Below are 27570 nucleotides of genomic sequence, written 5' to 3'. Positions count from 1 at the left end.
TGTCTCAGGACTTTATCACACCACGGTGGATATCTAAGGGCTCCCTCTCCTCTAAAGGCTACTGGCATACAGGTTTACAAACTTGTCTCTCTATGAAGAGGCCCGGTGTTTTATTAATAAATTCAAGTTGGATAAAAACCCCCAAACCAACCCCCCAAACTCAAGGTGGAATGTTTTGATCCATTCAGAGGTCTGATTGAGTATGGTGCACATTTACTGACAAACTACAATTAGTTCCTTAAGGAGCATCTGGTGTGCAATGGAAAAAGCTGAGCAGCTTGTGTTCCACCAACCATTTAAAAGCTGATGCATAAAGAAAAATAAAATAATTAAAATAATTCACTGTTTTCCTACATCAGTTCAACATTAAAAGGTTTGTCTTTTTATTTTTTTTCCAGTTAAAAAACAGTTGGGACTATTATCTCAGTAATAGCTTCCTAAAAAAGACACAGAACAGCAACTTCTCACCGGACTGCAGTTTAGGAATGTTCTAGGCCTTGACTCAAACTGCTGCTTCCAGACATCAGCCCCGTTTCAGGATGCCTGGTGTGGAATATTGTCTTCACAAGCTTATCACTTCCCGCAGTGAAAACATTTTTCATTTGTGCTCTTCACACAGGACATGGAAAAGTGATATCCCACCTATTTGTATGGAGTTCCAGACTGCTTCGCAACGAAGTCAAAAGTATCTGACTGCAAGTTCTGAAAGTTCAGTGGTGATACAAAGTAGAAATGACCCTCTGAGTGAAAACAACCTTCAGTTTTGTACAGAACAGTTAAACACCACGCAGCTGTTCCTCAATTTCACCTTTCCACAGGTAGGAATTATTTGATGAGCAATACTTAACAGAGAATATAGCACTTTTCTTCTCACACGTGCTACAGAATGCAACAGAACTACCAACACCTCTATGGAGGCAGCTATCAAAATATTCTCCCCACTGCAGAGAGAGTGCATGTGCGCAAAAGGCAGGCACAAGTGATTTTTCCAAAGATTATACCACAAGGATGCAGTAAAACTAGAATAAGACTTGGTATTTTCCAGCTCCTAGGCTTATGCCATTTCTTTTATACATTGCTGCCTTGATGAAGAAAAAAAAAAAGAAAAGTCCATCAAAAAGAAACGTTTCCCAGAAGTCACAGCTAGTAGAATAAAATCAGAAAAACAGCAGGAGGGCTTACATCTAGTCAGGAAAAAGAGACTATCAGGGGAAAAAAACCAAAGAAAGAAAGAAAAAAAACCCCTTATGAAATGTCACCCCATCACATTGAATCTGTTTCAGCCGTTGAAAACCAGTGTTCCAGGATACAATTTTTATAAACATGTTTTATTTATCTTGCTTATACCATTAGAACTGTAACTGCTGGCTGTCATTTCCCTGAAAAGGGGAAATCAACTCAAACACAGACTGGTGCTTTTCAAAAGACAGCAATTGGAAGGGCAGCAGCAGCAGGCATTTGAGATTTCTTAAAACCTTCAAGGCTGCAGGAAAGACAAAAGGACATGTGACCAAAAGTGTTATGATTATCCATTAGGGATTTCCATCAGTACCGGCATCAGTTATTTAGGTGATAATACAGCAAGGTCAAGTATTAGTGACAGACAATGTGCAAGTCATAAGGAATGATAGAGAATACCAATCCTTACAAAAGTCATTGCTATCAAAGAAACTTAAAAGTGTTTCAAAGAGATATCTAAATACTTCACATCAAATATACAGTGGCCATCCAGATTATAGCTCAGGATTTGTTGCAAAATTTTGTCCAAGTGCCAAATCAAAGCCTGTTTTTTTTTGTTTTTCACCTTGTCTCCTAAAAAAATTAATTACACAGTTACATTAGCAGTTATGCAAGCGCTCTTAACTCCATAGCCACAGGAATCAGGGCCCTGGTGATGAGGAGTGCTGCAGCTAAGGGTGCCTCTTCTTTGTCACAAACTGCCTCTAAGCCCACCTGTCTATTCAGGGCAATTGCATCACTACACATCTTGAACTGTTCAGTGCTTCGATTTACTAAGAAAAAGATGAAATGTAGCTGTTCTACCAAGCCACACTTCACCTTTTCCATCTTTTCATGGGAACATTTAAGTTTTTTTTAACTGCCACCACTGAAAATTTTTATGAATTTGCAGATTTTATCTGAATTTTTTTAAATTACTTTTAAATGACAGAAGTGAGTCTTTGCTTTTTCCTGCCACTTCAGTTAACCATGGAGATTGGATCACCCTGAAAATTGCCTTTTTTGCTTTATTCTTAGCAAGGGTGAGGAATCTGAATCTCATGTGCAAGGCTCAAGATGATGCTTAGGACAGAACATGCAGAGTAAACGTTGTTTCGTTCCTTTCAATATCCAGGGAATATAAAGCTGGCAACTGTAGTCCTGTCATTATGGGTAATGAAAACAGTCCCTTTACAACAAACTTCCTGTAAAGGAGAACAAATAGATAATAACTCTTCTGGTAACATGTACTGTACACTGGCCAGCATGTTTTTGGCGTTGAACGGAATCCTGTGAACGTGTTTAATTCACTTGCTGAGCATTCATCTGAGGCATCCCTCTGTTTGGTCTGGGGGGCCCTCCACGACCTGGAAAACACAAATAGGGGGTTGAATTCTGCAGGAAATCTGGTTAGTTTAAAAACTGCCCTAATTCTTCTGCTCTGAACTCAGTCAGACTTTGTTGTGCTTCCTAAAACACACTCTCAGCTTCAGCACAGCCCAATGTTGCACTGAACTCCAGAGGCCTCAGCTCCACACCTCAGGGCTTTCAGGACCAAGGCAGGGAGAGAAACTGAATCCCCTCAAAACTGAACTACCAAGTGGGGTTTCACAGATGCAGGGCACAGCCTCGAACTGCCCTTACAACAATGTCCATATGGAGACAGAACAGTGTCATGATCAAAAATGTACTAAGAAAAAGACCTGAGGAAATGTGATGAGAATAGAATTTAGAAGCTTAACTACAGCCTCATTATGTCTGTTGGGCTTGTTTCCCAAGGCTTTCATCAATAAAAGACAGTTAAATAGTTCTACTATAACTGAATGTGAACAGCAATTGCTGTTTTAGTTTCTTTTCCAAGAATTCCTCATTCAACAGTCAACTTGACTTTCACCACCAGTTCACAAGATCCCAATAATTCAAGTCAGCTTATTCTTAATTGTGAGCTGCTGACTAAGGAGGGAGATTGCTTTTTAAGTGCAGAACTTTAAAAGTTGGCTCAGAAACTTCCACTCAACCCAAATCAATTATTCCCTACTCAGGAAATTACCTCTAGGAGCTCCCCGAGGTCCACTTTGTCCAGAGCCACGTTTGAAATTTTGTTGATATCCATCCTGAAGCAAAGAAATTTAAAAAGTTACAACATAAAACCTGGGCATTCTGTTATTAATTGCCAGCAAAATAAGGACCTTTTAAAACAATATGCACTGACAAAACACCTGTAACTTCAACACGCAACATTTTATTAGTAAAAAATAATCTTTAAAAAATAAATTCTTACTTCCACTAGTGCCTAGCAGCTGTAATAAAATGTGCAGTGACAAATGCTCTCTCCAGTTACAGGATGTGTTGCTCAATAACTAAGAAATATAAATAGATGCATTTAGTGTTCAACTTTTCCAAACTACACAGGGGCAGTTTGTTTTCCTGAGCAACAAAGTCCCAGAGGAAGATGTCACTAACAGCTCTGAGTGCTTTTGGCAGGTTATTTCCCTCCCCACAGGTAGCTTACCCTCTGGTAGTTTGAGTAATCCCGAGGAGCATTGAACTGGGGCTGTGTGTAGCCACTGTTTGGAGTGTTGGAAAAGGAAGGACGGTAGCCATCGTATCCCCCTAAGGAACAGGGCACAAATCTTTCACTTGGAAATCAAAGCTGCACTTAATACTTGACCTTCTGCTACTATAGAAAGAAAAGCAGCAACAGCATTTTACCTAAACCTTAAAAAATCCCATCCCTTTAGCAAGGGCTGTTTACAAGCAAATGTCTCCAACATCAGAGCTACTATACCACAAGAAATGAGAATTAACACCTCCTAAGGCCTGGGAGGAGGCACAGGTCAGTGCATTTCTCAGAGTAACCCGAGGTTTGATTTACAGAACATTCAGATCAGAGCTAAACATAATCCTAGACAGGATCTAAATGTCCCAGCTGTGATTACTGCATTCACACTCCAATCAGCTGTATTTTTATTACACACATTTCTTCTCTACTCCCCAGCCACAGGAGGGGAAGAGAACATGGAAGACAGTACCTGAGTCCATAAGCAATCCCAGAACACCTGACAAGGAAATCTGTTATATTCTAACATAAACCTTTGTTACACTGACAGCCACACATATAAAGTCCAGGAATCATGAACATTCTCTTATCTATCCAGAACTACACTATCATTCCTCCACTCCTGTTAATTGCATTGGCCTAGTGACTTTTGGACTCTTGTGTTCCTGTACTATATAAACCACCCTATTCTCATTGTGATGAAACACAAAAGCACAAAATACACTGTGGAAACACTACGCGTTTTTGAAATACCAGCTGGCATCTCAATTCCTTGCTTGATGGGTGGATATTTCTGAATTTGCTCATACTTGCAGTAGATGCTTACTATTGTAACAAGAGTCCAAGCACACCCTTAAATTTTACATTGCTTATCTACAACCAGTAAGATTTTTACTGCAAGTTTCGCTGTCTCACAGGGCTGCTACCCCAGTCTCCCAGCAGCAGGTCAGGTCCCCCAGGGTGGAGCAGAGCTCAGGGAGGGATTTGCAGAGCTCTCACCTCTGAATCCATTTGCTGGGCCCCTGTAGCCGTTCATGAGGCCCCGGGCCCCGCGGGATCCCCCCCGGGACACGCCCCGGCTGTTGTAGTAAGGCTGGCTGTTCCTGGGAAATCCAGAGCTCTGCTGGGGAGGCTGCTGGTGGTTTCCTGCCACTTGGTGACTCTGGTCCGGGGAACCGTGGTAGGTACCAACCACTGCAAGGGAATCGGGGGAGAAAGAAGGAGAAAAGTCTCAATTTCTTTATGTTCCCACATATCTCTCTTTAAATCCAACATTCTGTTACAGAGGAAAAGGATGAGGCCCTCTGTCCTCGTTCCACACTGAGTACTTGCTAGCACTTCAGTGGAAAGTGAAGGCAGTGCTGAGCAAAAAACAGCTCTGGATATAAACTTTTATTTTCAAGTTGCTAACCTGGAAAGCATTTTGCCTGCTGAATTCAAATAATTTCTCACTGATTTCAGCACAAGATTCCAGGCCTTTGTGACCTTACATCAACTGTGAGAAGCAATCCGTATTTGCTCTCATTTCCGGCTTGCTATTTCCTTTACAAAATGTCACCTCAAATTGCACTGGTTTTTTTAATACAACCTTCACATCAGCAGAGCCAATACTTCACTTCAGTACTTGCATCTTCAGAATAATTCTGTTCATGGGTTTTTTTAAACCCATATAAACCTCAGTCAGTGGCTTAACAACTGGAAATAGATATACTGAATTTTACTCCCTGTTGGATATTCCAACCCAGACAGAGTAACAAAACCTGGTATTGCTCAGGGGAAAGGCCTGCAAGGGAACCTACGACACGCTGTGCTCCATCATCTAGGATGTCACAGACTTATCACCTGTTCTACCAAAGCCACAAGAATTTTACCTGTCTGGAGTTGTTCTTGCTGGAGATCTGATTGTTCTACTTGGTGAGGTTGATTGGAGAAACTCTGGTTGTAACTGGCCTGGTACTGGTTTTGCTGCTTAAGGGTTTCTGGCTCATTCACAGGAGGAACAGGTGCATTCATGTTGAATACCTGTAAGAGCAGAAATTCAGTTTTACAGCTCTGTAAAGAAGCATCAGAGCCTTAGAAATGTGAATAACCAAGGACCATCATATGTAGCTGCATGACTGATCCCACCACAAGGGATGAGCACCAAGCCAAAGGGATCCAGGACTGATTTCCTACTCACTGTTTGCATGGATTGGAATGGAGCTGCATTGACGTTGATTCCGCTGCTATGCAAAGGCTTGCTGGATCCAGCCTGGAACACCTGTGGCTGGGATGCAGTGGGAAGTGATGATGAGGATGGGGTCTGGTCTGCATTCAGGGACATGGAAGCCTAATAATTAAAACAAATTATATTTTAGCTCTAGAGGTACCAAAAATTTAACTTCAAAAACTTTGCTTAAAAAAGTGTGACAATGCCTCAGCTTCACCTCTACTAATGACTGTTCTGTACTTCAGCTCAACAGCCTAATTCACAACAGCATAATGAGAGGAAAAACCTAACCATCTTCTCCCTCATTAACTTGAAACACAACTAGAAAAATCCAGAGGGGGGAAATGAAGAAGTTTCCAGGCTAACTGCTGTGAAAAAATAAATCCCACTTCCTAAGCCAACAACACTGATGCTCCCATGCTGATGTTGGCATGCTGCATCCAACTAAACAAACAAGCTTCCAAATGAAAAGTCTTGCTATGGAGGACTCACTGGTCACAGACAGGCTCAGAATTTTGAAATTAAAGGGAATTGAAGCACCCCCTATCAACTAAAAATAATGTTATTTACTAAGAAACACAGACTAACATTTGATGCCAGCTGCAATCAAGAGTTCTTCCCACCCCTGTGAAACCTGACTTGCCTGAATCTGGTCAATTGATTCTTTCTGTGGCCGTTGCTCTGCTGTGTGAGAAGGCTGATACATGGGTTGGGAAGCTGTATATCCCTCACTTGTAGAAGAAACCAAGGGAACCTGACAAAATAAACCCCAAAGCCCCCAGAAGTCAGCTGATGCTCACACACAGTTTTGTAAAAAGTATCAGAGAACTCTGGAGTCGATGGTACTCTCTAGTCTGTGAGCCAGCACATCTTCAAACCAGTACAAAATAATTCCTTTTTAACCACCAACATTCTAACACCACACAGCTCCAAGCTCAAACACAAGTGGACAAGGGCTGGCTTCCAATGGCCTGAATTTTACATTTTACAAGCTCTGCTCCCACACAGAGAGCCCAGGGAAAAGTCCAGCCAGGAAAGCAGAGCACTTTGCATAAAGACTGTACTGGGGAGTTAAAGAAGCAATGGATAACTGATTTGAGTTTAAATGGGGGTGTTCACATCACACTGGAATGTTCCAGAGCCAAGAGTAAGTTTAGCTACTGCTTGCAAGATCCTCAAGACAATCACTGGCAGCACTGCTTGAGGTAAGGGAAAAAAAAAATCCATTGGATTAAGTCAGACAGCTAACAGCAAAATAAAAACTAGTGCAGAGAAAAAAAAACCACTCTGCCCAAAAAAAATTATTCTACTCCTACAAAACAACAAAACTGTGGAGAGCACCAGCATTTCAGGAGGTACATACAGAGGAAACTCAAGAAACAATTCCCTCACTCCTGTTTCTATAGAAATGAGTGACTTAAACCTTGCAGACCTAATCTGGACAAGCCAAAGGAAGCAATTTACACTGCCTGTACTGTGAGATCCGTCACCTATCCAGATTTTTTTCTGGTTTGCAAACACCTACAGGGATCAGACCCATTACTGAGACCAGCAGAGTCCTCAGAGATGTCACATATGCTTAATAAAAAAATCTTTAATCACCAGACAACTGAAACATCTTAACAACAAAGTGATTACTTAATTTATACAGTGCAGAAGCAAGTTTAGGAGATCCCATTTAAAGCTCAACTGGAAACAACATTCAACTCAAACTGACTGCTCTACAACTCCAGGGTAAAATCCCAATCCAAGCAAGTGGGAATAATCAAACAGAACACAAACTCCATATTGTTAATGCACGAGATCTACTTGTGCCCTGACACTTGGACAGACACAGGCTGCCTGTAACCAAGTGGTTTTGGCATTTCTGTTGCAAATAAATAAACTACCTGCTTACCATTACTGGAAATTTGCATTGTCAGTAGAGAATGAAACTAGGAACTAGTAATGCTTGTAAGCAACAAAGGAGATCACCACAAAATTGGTCCTTCAGCTTTTTCTTAAGAGTCTCTCATGTAGTTAGGAAATAAACCCTTTTGTAACTCCCATCAGGCCTAATATCAAACTCAAATCCAAACCAGAATTTACTAAACATTTTACCTGCGTAGCTTCTGGTTGCACAGGAACTTGGGTAGGCTGGGCAAGTCTTGACTCAGCATGAACTGGAGAAAAATAATTTCACTTATTACACAGTAAAATCAAACCTTTTACAGAATAGCATTACTATCTGCTCTGAGCACTTAAATGAAAGCTGATCATGAAGATGATGCCTAAGCATGGCAAAGCTATATTCAAATTACCAACTCCTGTTTCCATGCCAAGAACATTTTTTCTAGTTGACCAAAATAATCCAAAGCAAAACCAAAGAAGCTTTAGCTGCTCCATATTTCCAAGCAAAACCCATAAGCAAGTGAGAACTGGAAGCCTAAAAAACAGTACAACCACATTTCTGAGAAGAAAACACACTATAACAGGATTGTACTATTACTTGTGGAGACCTTTTTATTATGCAGCAGCAACTGGCGCATTTCTGAGAGATGACTTGCAGGCTTCCCCAGTATTTCTCTTTAGGATTTACCATTACAAACCTGGAGGGCAAACCATTTGGGGCATGTCCAAACTCTGGGCTGGGTTCATGGGCTGTGCAGATACAATGGCAGGATCAAGCGTTTGGTTCTCAAATTCCAGCATCGAGTCCTGGGGAGAAAAATAATTAAAAAAAAATAAAAATCAAATCTCAAATCCACATTGTTGTGGGTAGAACAGATGAATGTTTAGAGTACAGAAATACCTGCATGAAGTTGTAGGGGCCCTGCATCTGTGCCATGAGGTCCTGTACTCGCTGTCTCCTGACCAGGGGGTCTGCCTGAGCCACAGCAGTGAGTGCGTGAGGTTCCGGAACGGGAGGAGACGTCGCCTGGGTCTGTTGCTGCAGGGAATTTACAACCTAACAAGAGACAACAACCAACTGCAATTTCAGCTCCAGCCAGTGCTGCACTCAAGTGACTCAGGAGTTCTTGCATTTCTGCCTATTGCCTGACTGGTTATGGATGACGGAATTGCTGCAGTGGTGTTGAAGGACAGCGTTACATCCTAGTCAGGTCAGTACTGTGGCCAGCTACTCATCTGAGCACTCACAGGATTACAGAGCTCACACTCTGCTCTTTTTTCTCTCCTTCTACTCTTTTCTCCATGAAAAAAGTATTTGTACAATATCACATGGAGTTTTTTAGACCAGGATTTGAGACAGCAATTTATCACCATTTAGAAATTCAAAGGAAGTGGGGGAAGAGTAAGCTTCAGAAATATGCACAAATGGGGAACAATTATTTTCTCATAGCTTTTTGGTAAATATAAGTGGAGTCAAAATTTTTTGGTCTTTTTTAAGACTTCATAATGTTCAATTTTCACAGCCACTGTTACCCTAGCTCCCTGGTTTACTGTCTCAGGAACAGCAGGCAGCATTGCATGACAAGGATTGCCAGACAGCACTGTGAGGGGACACCAGAAGCCCAGAAGCAGAAGCACAGATCAGGGAGGGCCAGAAAGCTCAGGTTCACCAGACATATCCCAAAGTGGCAAACATCAAGGAACAAACTGCAATGGGCTTTCAGAGAGCACCTGATTAGACAGCAGAGCAACCAGCCAAGCTGGACATGGGCACATCAAACATCCATCAGCAAAGAGTTTGAAAACAGACAGTGACAAAGATGGTTGAGATGCACTCTGATGGCCCTAACCAGTCCCTCACCTGCTCTTCAGGCAGCTCCTGTAATCCAGAAGTGCCATTTCCAATGTCAACAAATGTCCTTTAAAAATACCATTGTCTCTTACCATTACTTCTCTATTTCAATCAGCTTGTAACACTGCTAACATTCCAGATAAAGAGCTAAGCCTTAAAACTTACTTACACAGGATATAAATTAGCATACAGGCACCTGAAACCTCAAAATATTGATGTAAAACACCTGATTTCTTATTAGAGCTGCAGAAGACAGGTTTCTGTACCCAGCCATGACAATTACAAACCATCCTATAACAAAGGTTTGAACTTTATGCCCCACACTGTTACTACCCACCCTCAAAGCCTGCACATCTCTTGTTAATTTCTCCAAGAAACCTACAGCACGTTCCAGCATTCCTGCTGCCTGCCCAGATTTCCAAACCTTGTTTGTCCATGGCATTCTGCACATGCAGCTGCCTCACCAACTCCAATTTGCTCACTCTTTGAGCAAATCCCAAACAGAGAATCTGAACAAAACTAAAAGCTAACCACAGCCACAGTCCTCTTTGAGATCCCCTTCAGACCCAAATCCCCACTGGTAGCAATCCAGAGAAGCAATCTGACAATTCCCATGAAAAATACACCCTGAGGCAGTCCACACTGGAAACCAAGCACAACTCCGCTCTATCAAACTGTCCCTGAATTTCACATTATGGACTGTTTCCAAATTAAGAATTAAGCCCTGTGAGTGGAAAAAATTATCTAGAGCACATATAGAGACCTCTTGCACATAACAAAGTTTAAAAATTGAAGAAAATGTGCACTTGAGTGGTAAAACCAACAGCTACTCATCTCCTGGATGACTGTTACCAAAAGTACTCTCAGTTATTTAAGCCCTACTACTCAACTTATGGAGTCCAAGTCATTCACAACAATTCAGTATCTTCAAGAAAAAAAAAAAGTCAATGTAATCATCAAGAACACAACAACAACAGTGACAAAAATACCCAACTTTTCCTTTTCTACAAATAGCACACCAGTAACTTCAGATGGTACTTCATATTTTACATTATCTTTCCAATGCTCCTTTTTTGATGTCAAAAGGAACAGTTCAGGACCTATTCCTTCAGCCTTATTAGCACTACCAGGGTACTCTGAGCAAGTAAACCACAGTAGGATGAACAACTGAGCCAATTTCAAGTTGTGTGAGGTAAATTAACCTTGTCAGCAGGCAGAGCTGCCAGACACAAGGCAAGGAGACTGACAGGGGACGGGAAAAAAAATAGAAGGAAAGGTAGAACCACAAGTTTAATGACAGCACAAACCAAGAGAATGAACTTGTATTTTGTTAGTCTGAGAACAGTTTTCAATTCTACACAAAATCCATCCAACCAAAGTTTCACAATCTAAGACACACAGAACTTTGTGTACAACCAGACTCATGGACTAATTACAGAAGAAGCAGTTCAAAAAAATTAAACCCTACAAAACAGCAACAAAAAATCTCCATAAATACTATTATCAATAAAGGAGATCTTCACCAAAATTAGAACATCATATAATCCAAATACACTTGGAAAATTCACAAGGAAATTGTTTAGTTTAAAAGTTATGGAAGGACCATACAAAAAACATCCTTGTGAAGACATCATCACCTCCCAAGCAGAAACACACCACAGAAATCCTGGCTGTATCACATCTGCTTGAGGGTTACTGAAAGAAAAAGAGAGGAGTGTATGATATCCTCCCCCTTAGGGAACAATTACAGAGATCTTCTGAGCTAATGATCTCTTTCAGATTTCAAAATTCACAGCTATCAGTGTACATCCTGTGTCACCATTTTACCAAAGCACAATTGAGCTGCATTCTCCTGAGAATGGAGACTGTAGTGCCAGCAAGAATAATTTTACAGGCAGATATTCTCTATTTCCCTTTTTTGTGTTATAGCTGAGAAAATAAAGCTCTTTATTATGAAGAAACAGGCTTCAACTCTAATTTTTTCTAAATTATTCCTTTCTACCATGTCCAAGATATATGGACAGAATTGTCCTATGAAAACAAAGCTGAGCCAATTCCAGATTCAGCTGACCAGGAAATGATGAGTTTCTGAAATCACCAACCTGAATTATGCCTTCATCCATAATTCTTATATTAAGAACAACAGAGACTCTGGACACTTGGTAGAAACACAGATATAAATGGGTATAATTGAAGCCAATTAATCAATAATTTTCAATGCCTTCTAAGAACACTCCAACCAAGTATGACTTTAATATATGGGTTTGGAGGGTTTCTTCAGTTTGTTAAAATAATTCTTAAAACACATTCAGTAGGCAGTGAGTAGCAGTGACAATTTCAGAGTTTTTTAAGTAAGTAAATGAAATACTGTGACAAGGAACTATCAAACTCCTTCACATAAATGGCAAAGCTGTCTACTTGGTTTTAGAAGTCTCACACTCATCCTCAGTATTATTAAATCTCTAAGTGGTCTTCAACACTGTAAAACAGGAATTTCAGCCAGACTCAATGTAAAAATCAGCCAGATTAGTTTATCAGATCAAAATTTCAGCTGCTCTGTTTTTTTCAGCACTACACAAGATGATGAACACTTATTTCACTACTACACTTAAAAACAGCCAAATGCACCAGGAAAGTCTAAAAAACTGACCATCTGCAATTTGATGCTGCAGAAGGCTAAAATCAATCAAAAATTAACTCTCCAGCACCTGAAAGAAGCTGCTCATACTTGTTTTTCCCAGACAGACACAACTCAAACTCCAACAGTAGTGAGTACCAGGGGGCTTTGTCTTTTCCTGTACATGAGGGCCACAAATTCCAGTGCAATAAAATAATGGATTTGCACATGCAGCAAAGTCTGAGTGCAAATCACTGAACTGGGAATGGATCCCAACACCAGTGCACCACAAACACCACAAGTGAACACCACTCAAGTGCACAGCAGTAACAAGTGAGATACCCGAAGAGCTGTAGCTCTGGGAAGCAGAGATGTACACACATATGAGCACATTTTAACACCAAATGATGCACATAAGCAATCTGGAGTAGGAATTAGTTGAGTTACTCATTTTCAGCTCCCTCTCCAGGCACCTGTGCTTCATGAAAGCACAACTACACCACACTGCCAGCAGCTGGGTAGATCAACTTTCAAGTTCTACATTTGCAGCTAGGTTCTCCAAAAAGAAAAAAGACTTCAAAAGAAGTCCTTAAAGTCTTTTTAAGCATAAGACTTTTAAGCCCTGTTTTCCCAAGCAAGCCACTAATGAAGAAAAGAAAGTTCTCTGCGAACTTAGCCAGACTCAATAGGTTTTATTTCTTTTTATTTTAGGTACTCCTGAGCTAAGTATGTAATTAAAGAATCGAGTAGCAAGTCCAAGCCTACTTAAATAAATGTATTCTTTTATATACTGGGGGAGAAGGGATGCAATACTAAAACCTATCATGAATTGTGAGCCAGCAGAAACAGGGATTGCAATTTTACCTGCAGTACACAAGATCTTACCTCAACCGTTTCAACTGTCCACTCATCTACCTGTTCCTTCTCACTACTGCTGAACTGAGTCTCTGCCATGAATTGTCTGTTTACATACTAAAATAAAAATAAGAAAGGGTATGAAAGTAAAAGTAAGTGGCATTGAAGGTATACAAAATGACAGTGTTTCAGTGAATAATACCTCAGTTGATTCAACTTCAGTTGGCTCAGTAAATTCTTCTGTTGGATCAGGTTCTGGAAGAAAAAGAAATAAACCATTTATGTGGGAAAAAAACCAAATAAAAAACCCCAAAACAACAATAACAAAGACCTATAACCTCTTGCTATAGACCTAGAAGTTACAAAGTTAGATGAGAAAAATCTCATGTCTCAGAATAAAGAAGAAATGTCATGGGTGTTAACAGAGAATTAGTAATAACAAATGTTCTCAGAGCTTTGAATTGAAAAGGAAAAAAACCCAATAAATTCTCACTAGAGAGAATTATGTTCAGCTATGCCTTCTCCACATAAGGGAAAAATGTCCCTTTTGAGTTGTCTGTTGTTGTTTGTCCCTTTTTGAGTTGTCTTAAAATTGGATACAACATCCTAAGTTTCTTAAGTATGTAATTACACTGTCTGCTTCAGAAACTGCTCCCTTCTACCTCAGCTTAAACTGGTGGGAACCACTGAAAAACAGGAAAAGCCTCAGGCAGCCAGAACTTTCATCTTGGATGGTTGCAGTGCTAGGGATGAACACTGCATTTGCAATTTAATCACTCTGAGGAGTGCAGAGACATGACAGAACAACACAAACGTGTCAGTCACAGGGCATCTTCCCCTCCTCACCAGCCTCTGCTGCAGTGTCTTCTACTGCAGGTGCAGGTGCTGCCTCCTCTTCCTCACACAGCCCATTCTGGTGGTTGTGGGTGCTGTCAAAGTAACTGGTCTGAAGAATGCGTTCAACAATCTCCTTCAGTGCTTTATCTGGGGAAATGGAACACGGAGACATCAGCACCACCTCAGTCCTCATCATCCTCTCTCTCCTTCCATCCCTCCTTTCCAAAGATTGCATGTACATTTTATGACCCTTTAGCTGGGAAGATGTTGCTGCCCCAAGCCAGTCCACCAGCACCAGGATTTCTTCTCTTACTGGGTCACATTCAATAAATCCATGAATAACCCACTGTCATTCAGAAAAATCTGAAGGGCAAGAAGGATCTAAAGAACACAGAACTCTTCAGAAGCTTTGTGGAGCACTTCACAGTGAGATCTAGTTTATGAATTTATTTACTAGACTTTTATTCCTCTTACTTACAAGCATTACTGTAAGACACTTTCTTCCAAAACAACTAACTGCCAATAAAAATAAATCTACACAGGTACCATCTTATTCATGAGAGTTCTTCTCCTGAGGTGAAGTGGCTCAAAAGAGCCTTTGTAAGCAAAGAACAATTGCCCTCAGTGCTTCAGATGAATGCTGGGGCACCTTAACCCAAAAGACATCAGCCCCACTGGCAAAGCAGTATTCCTGGCCACCTAGGCCAGGTATTTGGGAATGAGTTCCACAAAAAGCAGTCTGGCTGGCATGGTCACACCCTGATCTGCAGTTCATCAATGAAGACAGGGCAAAACTGCAACACTTTTTGCAGGAGCTAAGGGGGAGAGAACATCCCAATAAGGAATGCCATGTCAGTGTATGTATTACACTGTCACCCTGTTCACAGCCAGGTCTGCAGAAAACAAAGAACTGTTACTGAGCACCACCAGCAGCAGAGTACTGCTGAAACAGCAGGAACAGACTGAGCTTCAATACTGAGTAATGCTGAGCCAGTGTAAAAAATACACCACAGACTGAGCACAAACTTCACAAGTCACTGTTACAGTCCAGCTAAGAGCTGAGAAAAAGTAGTTCTTTTAAGACCTCACAGACAATAACTGCCCAAGTTCTCTTACATCAGATGTGTGTTTTAGTTCAGACACAAATTCTGCATGCTGTCTCTTCATGCAGAGACTGTACTTACAGGTTGTTCCACAAACTGGTTTTTCCTTCCCTTCCAGTAAGTCCCACAGGTGAACAGACGCTTGCTCATACTGCTCATTCAACCTTAAAAATTAATTAATAAGAGTTAATTTCTTACTGAGTCTTTAAATTACCATACAAAATACATTGTTAAGTGACTGGCAATTAGAAAGAGAAGCACTTTGCTGTAACCCTACCTCATGTTCATGTCTCGTTCAGGGTAAACCAGCTTATAGAACTCATCCAGCATGGTCAGCTCCTCCTCTGTCAGCACTGGCACCCCGTTGGATCCCTGTTTGAGGTCGCTGCGCACTTCATCATCCCCCAGCTTCTCCAGGATGAACTGCAGCTCCAGCACCGTCTTCAAACGCTTCTGCTCGGCCTCCTCGCGCATCAGCTGCTCCCTGCGAGCTGTCTTCTTTATTGTCTTCTGGATCTGCAATGACCCAAGGGAAAACTCTTTGCAAATCTCTAACTGCTAAGAGAACGTCCAGAGGAAGGCAAGGGAAAAGCCCAAGTGTTGGGTTCTTCCATTTGGAAAGGCTTGGGTGATGCAGATCGTTCACACTGGCCACACTGAGAGCAGGAACAGGGTTATTCACCATATCCCACGAGAGTAGGAAGCATTCATTGGAACTACCAGGAGATCAGCTTAAAACAGATAAACAAAAGGACTGGTTTGTCACACACCACAAGAGGGAACTCATGGAATGTTTTGACATGAAAGGCTAGGGAGATAGATAGACAGATCACCAAGTCCGAAAAAGGATTTCAACAAATTCTTGGACACGAGATCCCCAGTTGCACACCCCAGGGAACAAGCATGTGCATCCACTGCAGCATTCCCAGTGCAAGGAGCATGGATGCAGGCAGGAAGAAGATGACACATCAGCAGCAGCCTTGTGCTCTGCACTGAACCTTCCACAAGGTCTAAATACAGCACCACTCTGAATGAACAGGATGTTTCTTCCACTCTTAATCCAAGCACCCAGTGTCCCATATTCAGCTGGAAATGTAATATTCTCTTCCAAAAAATCTATCATGATGGTAATTTTCCCACTTGAAACATCCAAATTTTGTTTTTAAAAATCAAAGACATATCTTAAAATCAACTAACTGCAGCCAGGAAAAAGTACCACCAAGTTTGAAAGCAGAGCACCAATCTGGTACTCCTGCATTCACTGCTTTGTTTTCGCAGTCAGCTGACCAGGGAAACACTTCAGAACAGACTTATCTAGAAAAGGACGTTCTCCATTACTAACATTTCATAAACACAGATGAACTGTGTTGCCAGAAAATAGAGAAACAAGTTGGCTGAGTCCTACAATTAATTTACAGCCACAGCCAATGCACAAAGCAGTTTATAACACAAGGATGCTGCTGCCCTTCAAATTATCCCAGCCTGTTCACAAGCTAAGTCTGCTCCTTAGAGCAGTCAGCTGTACTAACATCCACTGCTCAGCCAATTCCTCCAATGCTGCTGCTCTTTCCAAAACTCCCAAATTTTTAGAATTTAATTCTTGATTACAGTATTATTCTGGATCCTTGATAAAACACGAACACAAAAGATTACCTATTTCATAGCATCCATTTAATTTACCCTTTACAAAAATAACATAGCTCCATAATGTAGTTTCAGATTGTGTTACCAAGAAATGAAAACCCTATGAAATCCATTTAAGAAAATGTTACCAATGGCAGCAAGTGGCCATCTTTAATGTTGCATGACAGACCTGGTTCTGTGATCACTATTTTCAACACTTGTGTTGTGTCAGAAAATTACATTATTCTTGTTTCCATACATTTATGTAGTACATCAGGAATTCTTCAGAAAACCTGACATCAACTAATATAAAAAAATAGAAGAAAACAGCCAAACACAGAAGGAATCAAGGGCAATTTATCTCTGTAAACAGAGGTGACTACTGCCTCAGTGGAAGAGTTTAAAGTGTTTGGATAACCCACATGGCAATGCTTGATCTGTACTTACATCTTGGCTCAGAGCCATAAAACTCCTCTGCAGTTCCTTAGCAAATTCCAGATTATTTGTCACTTCCTGGTACTTTGACACTGCATCCTTAAAAAAAAAAACCCAGAAAGACCACAAATGTAAACCATCAGCAACAGAACTGAACATATACAAATGTAAACTAAACCATCAGCAACAGAACTGAACATATACTTCCAACAAATAAATTCCCACATTTTTTAGTTCTAAAGTGAGACACAGGATCCCTGAATGGGACTGCAACTATGTTAAGGTAAATTTAGATTTTTACTGGCCCAGATATCAAAGACTTGTTTATGTCCTTAGGGCCTCCAGTTTCTTTAGATATGCTAAACATGCACAGAAATATGCCTTTATGTGCTCACACGGATGATGGACTGGTTTCATGTTTGGCTGCAGCCAGTTCCTGACAGAAACTAACAAACAACTGGAAGAATGGGGGAGAAGAACAAGCTGGCCACTCAGAACTGCTCAAGAGTTTGAGAATTAATGCATTGTTATCTCCAGTCAGAGCCAAAATCAGAATATACAGAGCATAATGTCCCCTTCTCCAGAAATCTTTGCTTTGCTATCTTCTTAAACCTAACAGTCTGATCTGCACCAAAGCAAACCAAATTCCTCAACCCATTGGATATTACTGAGAAATTGCATCAAATCAGGAGGATTATGGCTGAGACATTTACATTCCTGCTGTGACAAAAGAATGCATTTCTCCCAACTAACGTTTATTTTTATCAAGCCTGGTGGTCAGGCTTCATAAAAACCATGAGCTTCCCTCCTGAACATGATGTCAGTTCTCTGTCGTGGTTTATCTTCACAACAGGCCATTACAAAACACAAATACACAGATCTGTGGTGTTTCAGTTCTCAGCTGGCACAGAACCACCACAATGAAGATGAAATCAATCCAAGGCACCAAGGGAAGCAGCTCATTCTTTAAAGTGTCAGCAGCTGCAATAGTTGGAAGGTACATTTTTGTCCCTTCACTTTCTCAGTGTTAAAAATCATCCACAAAACACTGTTGATCCTAGACTGAGAAGATAATTGTTAGGAATTTGACTTCACGTAACACTGAGCATCTGGTAATTTCTTGAAGTATCAATGTGCATGTTTGCACCATACAACTGAATTGAAATTGATACTTGCTTTATTTACAATTGCAAAACTGCTGCTGAATCAAAGCTCTGCAATAACCTACTTTAAGAACCAGCCCCAGAAAGGAGAGAGGCAGGAAAAACTCCTCATCACAAAGGTAACAAAACAATTTAACAGATCTGGTTAGGATTTTTTTTGGTTGTTTTTACCAGTTGATCTTGGTTCAGACGTTCTCCCTTGTTCATTCGTTCCTGGTAATCATCAAGTTTGCTCTGAAACAAAAGAAAAATGCTGTCATGAAGAGGCAAAAATCAGTTTAAAGCTTTGTTCTACTTGTGCTAACAAAATGATGCACTCTAGTATTACACTACACAGACTGTACCATGTTACACAAGAACATAACTGTCCTGTACGAAGTGTACAAGAGGAAAACTGTCCTCTGGGTTAAATGTAAATATTTTGCCGAGAGGTAAATATTTTTATCTTATTTGGCTATTACAATGTCTTCGTGGCTAGTTGGAAATTCCAAGGAAATTCACATTCCTCCTAAGGGGACAAGCACTCCCCATGCACATGTCCTTCAGTCCAAACACCAGAGAGCTGAACTGAGGGCTGAGGTAGAGCTTATCACCACTTCATCACTACAATAGCAAAAACCTGACTGCAAACCCCCACTGACAACGCTATTAAGATTCAGAACTGTGATTCTCTGTAGCTCCATCCCTTAAGATAGTTGTAAAGAATTTTAAACAGTTTCTAATCCTCTGTGCAAGAATGCCCACCAACACAATTAATATTAATAGCTCTAAAATAGTTTTTGTTCAAGAGCATTAGGACTTTTTTTTCCACAGGAAAAAAACTGAAAAAGAATCATTAGGCTACTTTTCAGCAAGATCAGTTTTCTCATCTGGTTAAACAGAAACCACACAGCAGAGGGGCATCAGGCAGAATCAAACTCCTGTGTGCCCCAGTGACAGACGCTACAGCTAACTACAAAGGCTCTTCAAAAGGAAGCAAAGCCTCTAAGGGTAACACACCTAATTATTACATTGTTTTCACCATTTCTGTATTAGCACAACTTACTGCAGCTGGAATGAAATTTGCCATGATCTAATTCAACAAGTTATTAAAACAAATCCTTAACAATTGTCTTCCCAATGTAGGATAACAAAACACAAGAAGCAGGAGAACACTTAATTTTGGATGTCAAAGATGGCACCACTGTCTCAGGGTGTACATTTGCACTGAGTGACACCTTGTTTGGCTGCTGCTGCTCTTCATTTCAGACTTTTCAGTTAAAATACTTTACTGGTACTTTTCTAGCTAATTCAACTTCTATTCTATGCTCAGTCTCAGACTTTTGGAAAGATCAAAGTCTGTGGAACAGTTTATCAAGCAAGCTCCTCTTCCTAAGCATTTGATGCCCATCATTATTTCCTGAAACCCTATCACCCTTATGAGGCTTGGTCCTTTTGATGTCATTTTTGGTGCTGGATCTTTTTAAGTCCTCCAGGTCAGACAGAACATTTAACTACTTCACCTTCCAGTGTATCAGAGCCAGCAATGGCCTAGGCAAAGTCAAAGCAAGAACTTGCAGAGCTCCAAAAATACATTACTGGGAGTTTCATGCTGGGGACAGAAACTACATGGTAACAGTTGTTAAATGCAGCAGCCACAGCTCATAACAGATCAAAAAAGCAGCCCTGGAGAGCATTTGGCACACTGCAAATCTATCTCAACAGGAAATAAGGTCAGGTTACTCTTCTCCATCCTGATCTCAGAGCAGATGATGACATGCTTGGACAATCACAGGACAGTCTCTTGATTTGGGAGAGCTGTGCAGCCAAAAGGGAGGTGAAAGAACTGAACCACTGCAGTGCCCCAGGGCAAAGCCAGGTCAACCCACACCTCTGATGGCTGAAATCCCAAAGCAAAGGGGCTCTGCAGACAAGCAAATTTCCAAGGAAGTTCCTACTTGCTCAAGTCACTGGCTCTCCTGCTGCAGATTGCAATTCCCCTGGTCACCCTGATGCAATTGTTTGTGAGGCTGCTCAGTAAATACACTGCAAACATGAGCCAGCTTGAGCAGGGGCTAGAAAAATGCACTGAAACAAATTCTGTGATCCAGTTTCCAACACAAACCCACAAACAACTACAGTGAAACAAAATGGGTGGAACGCTGTATTCCAGAACACTACTTTGTTTGACTTAGTTGAAAAAAACAACATATATTGCAAAATTACACTGAAACACTCACAGAATCCCTTTTGTGGCTGAGGGCACAAGGAAGGGAAGAGGCAAAAATACCCTAAATAACTACAATTTTTTTCTGTATACTTTTTCCATGCATGGCTGGTCCTTTCAGAATAAGCTATTGCAGTAACATAGTGAACAACGCACAAGGTTTTTCTTGAATGGTCAAATACTCTTAGGTCTAATGTAAATGCTTTGCTTATTTTTATTCAACTAAAAAGCCAAGGGTAATATGTCTCTTTCTGTTAGGAACAGAAGAAAAGTTACTTGTCTTCACATTTACTTCTTACAAAATATTCCTGTTGGGAAGGTAAAAGGAAGGCAAGTCCTGTCAGCTGCAATGCAGAGGACAAGCCAATGTGCATTTAGTTAAATGTTACCACAAAGATTTGGACTGCCAAGTAAGCATTCTTCTATCATCACAAAGACACTTTTAAGATCCAAAGCTGCATTACACAGAAATATTAAGTAAAATGCCTTCCTTTTTAATCTGCACTGTCAACTACCAGCAATCCAAGAGCAGCATTAGAGCTGTAAAACAACTGCAGTGCAATTCCTGCTCAGGAACCTACTGCAGTGCCTGCAAGAGGGGAAGACTCTCTCCATCTTACCCCTCCTTACACAACTTCACCCTCACTCCTCACACAGAGATCTCAGAGCACGAAAACCAAACCAGCAGGAAAAAAAAAAAACCCAGTGGCAAAGTGAGCACATGAATTGTGTATTGAGCAGCTCGTGAGTCAGCAGCTCCCAGTCCTGCAGGCAGCCAGACACTCTGCTCCAGCTCTTTCCTCTGAGATACCTGAAGCATTCTGGAGTTTCCTGGGGAAAAAGCACCACTAACAGGCTCTTGGGACTGTGGTGTTCACTGCTGAACTACACCCTGGATTTTACTTTAATGGGAATCCAAAACTGAGTTACTTTATTGCACTAATAGACAGTTCTCTTCACCTCCTCTGAACTGTGTGAAAAACAGCATCCTGAAGTGGAAACAAAAACTGCAGTTACCTGGCATTACCCTCCAAACCCAGCCTGGTTTTAGAAATGTCTGACCACTGAGCCACCACTTCCAGTGCTGTGCTGCAAACTGGATCACTGGAATCATCAGATTAAAAATAACCCTTAAAAAAGGGGGTCAGGAGCAGGAAGGAGGGAGGCTCTATATTTAACCAGATAATTTCAATGCTGTGGTTCTACCAATTACAGCAGCACAAGTGTGCACAACAAGCTGCAAGGTGACAAGGGAACCTCTGCCAGCAGCTGGAGTAAATCTTTAGTAATTCAAACTCTACCACACAAGGTAAGAAAAGATGGAAAGGACATTTCAAGTTTGTCTCCTCAGGTATCTCAAAAACTGAACGAATGTTTTTGACAGCACAAAAGCAATGAAGATAATCCAAAACTTTAAAATAGCTGTGAAATACAGTTTGCATTGAAGCAAAAAAAAAAAAAAGCCAAGTTAAAAATTAGAAGTTTGTTAACCTGTTTTACATCTCTGCATTGTAATTTGTCTGCCCTCCACACTTATTCATGGCTTTGCAGCTAAAACTGCCCAGAAATGACCCAAAAAACCCACAACCAAAAACCAGTCTTCTACTTCCTCAAAAAAAGGAAAAAGGTAAAACACTTAGCAAGGAAGTTCAGAACCTCTCAAACCCCACCAGTTCTGAGCAGCTGTTTCAGTCCTGAGTTGGAAGCAGGAAGATGGAAGGATACAATAACACCAATGCTCCAGGACACAAAACACTTACAGGTCCTGTTTAAATGGAATTGATTTTTTGAGTAACAGTAGTAGATATTCTCGTGGGAGGGTTTTTCCCCACAGTCTGGGAAGTTTGATGGTTTAGAAAATATATCTGCATAATGTATTAGTTTTTAAACAAAGGACAAGGACACATCAATTGTGAGACTGCGGTTTCACGATCAGTTAACCCCAGAGGCAGATAAAGCTTCTTCAGTAACCAGAATTAAGTCACAGAGGAGTGGAACCCTAAGTTTTGGTGACTGCAGAGATGTTCTTTTCAAATCACCATCACACAGGATTTCCTACAGAAACATTCTGAATTTACAGGGAAGTTGGCTATACTGTAGGGGACATGGATTTTGCTCCACACATAATTTTTGTTCCAAAAAGTTACTTTTACAAATGAATTCTAGAGCACAAATGTGTCTCTCCCAACACATTCTGCACGTCTTTTTCTTCAAACAAAAACCACAATCCAACCCCAAAGCAGCATCTGAAAAACTGAAACTGGAAGATGTTTCACAGCTCCTTGGACTCATCATGCATCCAGTTAACTGAACTCACTGTGAGACAATCCCTATTTTACAATAACCAGTTAAAACCAAAACAGACCAGCCTGAAACCTCAAAGCACAAACCACCACAAGATTTCACAGATAAACTACTTGGGTTTTCTGACCTGAAGTTTGATATCCAAAATTCCTACTAAGAGAGATTTCAAAGAAAGTTTCAGGCTTATAATACACTGTCTGAAATGAATTTTACAATTTGTTCCATGTTAAATCTCCAAAGATTAATTTCAAACCAAACTTCCCACTGAGAGGTTCTGGAGCCACTCACAAGCCTGAACACCCAAGGGGCCCCAATCATGGACAAATGCACTGAGAGAGCTGCTACCAATGGGCACCTTCAAACTTCCTGCTACCAGAATGGAAAACTGACCCCTGCTTTTACTACGGGTTCCTGTTTCCCAAGGGAAATCCAACATTTTACTGAAGCAAGTCACACCAACTTCAGATGTCCCCCTGCTGTGCTGTGAGAGCTCTTGTGCAGCAAGGCCAGCAGCACCTGTGAGCTGCTCATTCTGCACCCAGCCAGGGTTCCAGCCAGCAGGAAACTCAGACAAGCTGATAAAGTGACAGCAGCTCAGGTTACCAGGACAGGCAGCATGTGCCATGTTTCCAACGCCAGACACCAAGCCCACACCAAGCTCTAAGCTCACTGTTACCCTGTGAACATCTGCCCATCCCCATGTCCACGTGGTAGCACATTAATTATTTTGCCCCTTTGGCAGAAGGTTTGTTTGATGAACTGTTCTTACATGGCTCATGCCCTATTACACAAGATGAAAGCAAAAACAACTGGGGTTTTTTATTCAGCCCTGAAACAAAACCAGAGTTTGATTCACATTCAATTGGCTTAAAATTTGGAAAGGATTTTCTCCTCTAAAAACAAAAACCAGAAGAGTCAGGGAGAAGGAGAAACTGAAGGTGAAATATTTTCTCCCAGGGAGTGTGGACAGCTGGCAGGATTCTAACCCCAGATACCTGACAAACACCTGGTGGAGTCCGGGCAACTTTTAAATTAACTAAGCTTGTCAACATAAACTTGAGCTGCACATTCAAAGGTCCTGGAGAGAAAATACCCCTTCAATTACCCCCTTCCATGCACACACAAATATCTTGTCATCTAAGAGCAGAGGGCAGCATTCCTATCTTCTCCAAATACAAAGAGCTGAGGGGAACACAGACGTTTTCAGGCCATGTTTTCACATCCATTTCTGAACCGCAATTCAAATTATCCCAGTCCCTTTTAACAAAAGAAATACTCATTCTTTTAAATGAGATCACATTTAGGAAAAGAAAATGAAAGTGTAACTAATAATGCAGTGGTTTTAGTTTATACAGAAACATTCAAACTAGTATAAACCAAAGTTATAAATATTATTTCAATTTGTATTTTGGTAGTCACATTATTTTATCCTCTCCGTTTGCAGGTAAACATGACAAACTTCACTCCAAAAATTCCAATTTCTCTATGAAGAGTGACCTTTCCTCTACTAAAAGCTGCACACTCCTTTTATTTAAAACCTAAGAGGTACCTCTTCCAGAGCAGTAATTTTTCATCCTTCAGAAATGTGTGTCTAAGTATTTATTTGTGTTCATCCTATGACACAAAGCTCTGAAAATCATCTCTCCTGGCCTTGGTTAGCAGCTGCTGACAAAGGAAGGATTAACTGTCCAACTGAGCACAAGTTCCCAGTGAGATTTACTGCATTTCTCACCCACTCCTGGCTCTGCAGTTTCCAGAACAATTTTACTTTCTGGGTGCTTGGAAAAATTAAAAATATATTCTTGTCCAAAGATGCAAAATATAAGGAAATGCTGCTGTGTACAATGAGCTTTGTTTTAAGACACAAAGCATGTACTGCTCCCTTTCCCAAAGGACATCATTCACTACAGAACTCTTGGTTCCCCCACCAAGGGAGAAGCTCAAGCCCACAAATGAATTTCTCTGCTTTAATCCACCAAACCCCATTTCTCTCATAACTTTTGTAGTGCTTGTGAGTCGTCCTTCAGGAAGTTTCACAACTTCAGCCCATTAAGACTTAGGAATCTTTGAACTTCAATTCATCAGTGAGAGACAACACAGAGTTTTTCCTTTTTAAGCCCCAGCCCTTGCCTGTTCTTTAAGCCCACACTGCCCAGCACAGAGTACTCAAAAAATAAATGCTTTCAGTAATTTTCATGGAACATCTTCCAACAAAAGCCAGAAAAAAAGGGCACTTTGTCCCCTTTACTCACTTGGTAAAACACTAAAACTCCACTCAAATAGAATAGAATGGCTAAGGCAAGTGTAAATTATTTAAAAGTAAATAAAACCACTGCTCCCAAGGACCCTCACACCAGTAACACTGTGTTTATCCTCTTGATTACTCCCAAGTACAGAACAGGTCAGAATGTTCACTAACTAATTTTGGTTTTTGAAACACATGCTTTTAACATGATAAAAATATTTTCAGAGGATTTTTGTGTATGTTGGGTGCAACAGTTAATTTTCAAACATTTTCTTTTTTTGTATTAGAACAACTAGAGACAGAAAGATCTGCTTTCTTTCTCGAGCTGAGGACCAGTACTGGCTGTGCAGATATTCCTGTGTATTAATGCCAAGTTTAAGACAGACATCTTGTCCTGTCTACACACAACAGACATGGAGGAAAAGCTCCTCTGATTCTAAAACTTACCTAAAATGTCCTGGCTTGCTGCTTTTTGCCATGTCATTTCTAAAAACCAGGAAAATCCCACACCCAGTTTTGAAGTGGGAAGCTACACTGTACACAGTGTATTTATACAGTGCATTATTGATACACAGTGTATTATTTATAGGTAAGGCACAGCTTCTCTCCTTTACAACCCACCTGTACAGACTAATTTACTGGAAATACCTCCACCTTATACACTATGAAAAATATAAAAAATGAAAGTTAAAAAAATTAATAGAACAGTTATTGTGCTTATTCACTTCTAAAAATAATAACATATTTAGGACTCTGGCACAAATATAAAAATTTTTGGGGGTAATTTTAGCTTGGCACTGTGGTGTTTTGAAGCAAGTCTTGAGGCAATGTATTAGTTCTTTTTCTGATGGACACCTCATGCTCCGGAGGTTGTAAAGCCCTGCGAAGCTCATTTAATCTGCCACCACCGAGAGGGTGCAAAACACGCCGCGAGTAACCACGGCAGCCTTTTCCTGCCGTGCCACAACTCGAACCGCCCGAGCACCAGGGACTGAGTAGCTGCTCTTTCTAAAAATAACCCGAGAAAGGCCGCTTCCAGCCGGGCTCAGGCTCCCAAAGAGTTGAGCTTAGGGCGATGGAAAGCGAGCGGTGACACTGGGGCGGGGTGGGGTGGCCCCGGCTTTGTGCGGGCGGCACAATGAGCTCCGCCGGGGAGGCCGGGCCGCCGCCATGTTACAGCTCCGCGTCCATGTGCCCGGCACCGGGGGCACCGCAGCCTCTGCCCGCCCGCCCCGCGGCACCGGGCGCGCTCCGGCCGCCGCACGGAGCCGGGATGTGGGGAGAGGATTGCCGGGATGGCGCGGCTGGGAAAGGCCCCGCCGCGGGAACAAAAGGCGGAAGGAGGGGGAAGGGGAAGGGAGCGGCGCCGCCGAGGGGGCTCCGGGCAGCGGGGGCCAAGGGGGGTCGGCAGCCGCGGCCCCTCCGGGCTCTGCTCCGCGAGCCGGGGGGAAACCGGGCCGGGTCCCGGGGCGCCGGGAGGGCGGCCGGGGTGGGGCAGGGGAACCCCGGGAGGGGAAGGGGACAGGCCGGGGGAGCGGCGCTCGCCCTTCTGGAACCTTCCAGCAGGCGGCCTCTGGGGGCCACGCCGGGAACAATCCGGGAGGGCTCGGCGGAGGGCCCGGCACAAGGGAGCGGAAGGGAAACAGGCCGGGCCGGCTCGGGAGCAGGGGCGGCCGAAGGCGGGGGACAAGGCTGGGGGGTCTGAGGGGACGTGGGGATCACCTTCTTCTTCTCCAGGTTGCGCAGCTTCTTGTCGATGACCCCCAGGATCTGCTTCATGGCCTCGGTCTGCACCGTGGTGATGTTCACACCCGCCGCCGCCTGCGGGGCCGCCGCCGCCGGGGCAGCCTCGCTGCCCGGTCCCGCTTTGCCGGTGCTGCTGCCGGTGGTGCTGCTCGCCATGGTGCTGTTGGTAGCCGAGGGCATCTCTGTGAAGGAGGGAGGGCGGGCGGGAGAGAGAGAGACAAGAGAGCGGAGAGAGCGGCGGGCGCGTCACGGGGGGAGCGCGGGCGGCGGGGACGCGCGGGAGCGCGCACGCGACCGCGCGCGCACGAGCCGCACCTGCCCCGGCGCGCGCGCCCTTGAGGGGGCCCCCCCAAAGCCGCCCCTCCCTCCCTCGGCGCGCGCGGGGCGGTGGTGGTCACGTGACGGCGCGGGGCGGCCGCCTCGCGCCCAACGGTCATTTTGCCTTCACGCTGCCCTTCCCCCCCCGCCCCGCTCGGGGTGTCCGGAGGGGCCGCGCCGCCCTCCTCACCCTGTGCGCGACTGAGCCCGGGGGGGACACGCTGCGCTCTCTCTCGCTCGGTAGGAATGGCCGCCTCAGCCACGCTCCAGCCCCGCCGCCCGCGCTGCTCCTGCTACCACGGGAGGGAGAGAGAGAGAGAAGAGAGAGGGAGGCAGGGAGAGAGAGGCAGCGGCGGCGCGCACGCCGGCGCGTAGAGGCGAGGCGGCGC

At 42.6% G+C, this 27570-nt stretch overlaps 1 protein-coding gene across 4 annotated transcripts; it reads right to left on the bottom strand.

Annotated features, from left to right (window-relative positions):
- Positions 1-355: 355 nt before the first annotated feature.
- CAPRIN1 (cell cycle associated protein 1) lies at positions 356-27570 on the bottom strand. 4 transcript variants are annotated; one of them, XM_059475307.1, is made up of 19 exons: positions 27372-27570; positions 26840-27045; positions 18534-18596; positions 17212-17298; positions 15419-15657; positions 15223-15305; positions 14048-14185; positions 13404-13456; positions 13232-13318; positions 8779-8934; positions 8576-8684; positions 8088-8149; positions 6631-6741; positions 5958-6107; positions 5650-5800; positions 4778-4972; positions 3731-3831; positions 3269-3332; positions 356-2585 (listed from the first exon to the last, which is right to left on the bottom strand). In XM_059475307.1, exons 2-19 carry the CDS (start codon positions 27041-27043, stop codon positions 2521-2523), a joined length of 2118 nt encoding a protein of 705 aa, XP_059331290.1. In that variant the 5' UTR covers positions 27044-27045; positions 27372-27570; the 3' UTR covers positions 356-2520. The 4 variants fall into 4 exon arrangements, with proteins under 4 accessions (XP_059331290.1, XP_059331289.1, XP_059331291.1 ...); XM_059475306.1 differs by lacking the exon at positions 27372-27570 and having other exon boundaries at positions 26840-27110; XM_059475308.1 differs by lacking the exons at positions 13232-13318; positions 27372-27570 and having other exon boundaries at positions 26840-27111.

The sequence above is a fragment of the Ammospiza nelsoni genome, chromosome 6 (genome assembly GCF_027579445.1).
Source record: "Ammospiza nelsoni isolate bAmmNel1 chromosome 6, bAmmNel1.pri, whole genome shotgun sequence".
NCBI classification, from domain to species: domain Eukaryota; kingdom Metazoa; phylum Chordata; class Aves; order Passeriformes; family Passerellidae; genus Ammospiza; species Ammospiza nelsoni.
The sequence above is the reverse complement of the archived record's forward strand: the minus strand, read 5'-3'. Positions and strand labels throughout refer to the sequence as shown.

Excerpts from the sequence above, each read along its gene's own strand:
- CAPRIN1 (XM_059475307.1), bottom strand. The coding sequence starts at position 27,043 with ATGCCCTCGGCTACCAACAGCACCATGGCGAGCAGCACCACCGGCAGC. Across the intron at positions 6,742-8,087 it reads TGCAACCAGAAGCTACGCAG|GTTCCCTTGGTTTCTTCTAC; the intron begins GTAAAATGTTTA and ends TTATTTTGTCAG. Across the intron at positions 3,832-4,777 it reads CCCAGCAAATGGATTCAGAG|GGGGATACGATGGCTACCGT; the intron begins GTGAGAGCTCTG and ends CCTGTTCCTTAG.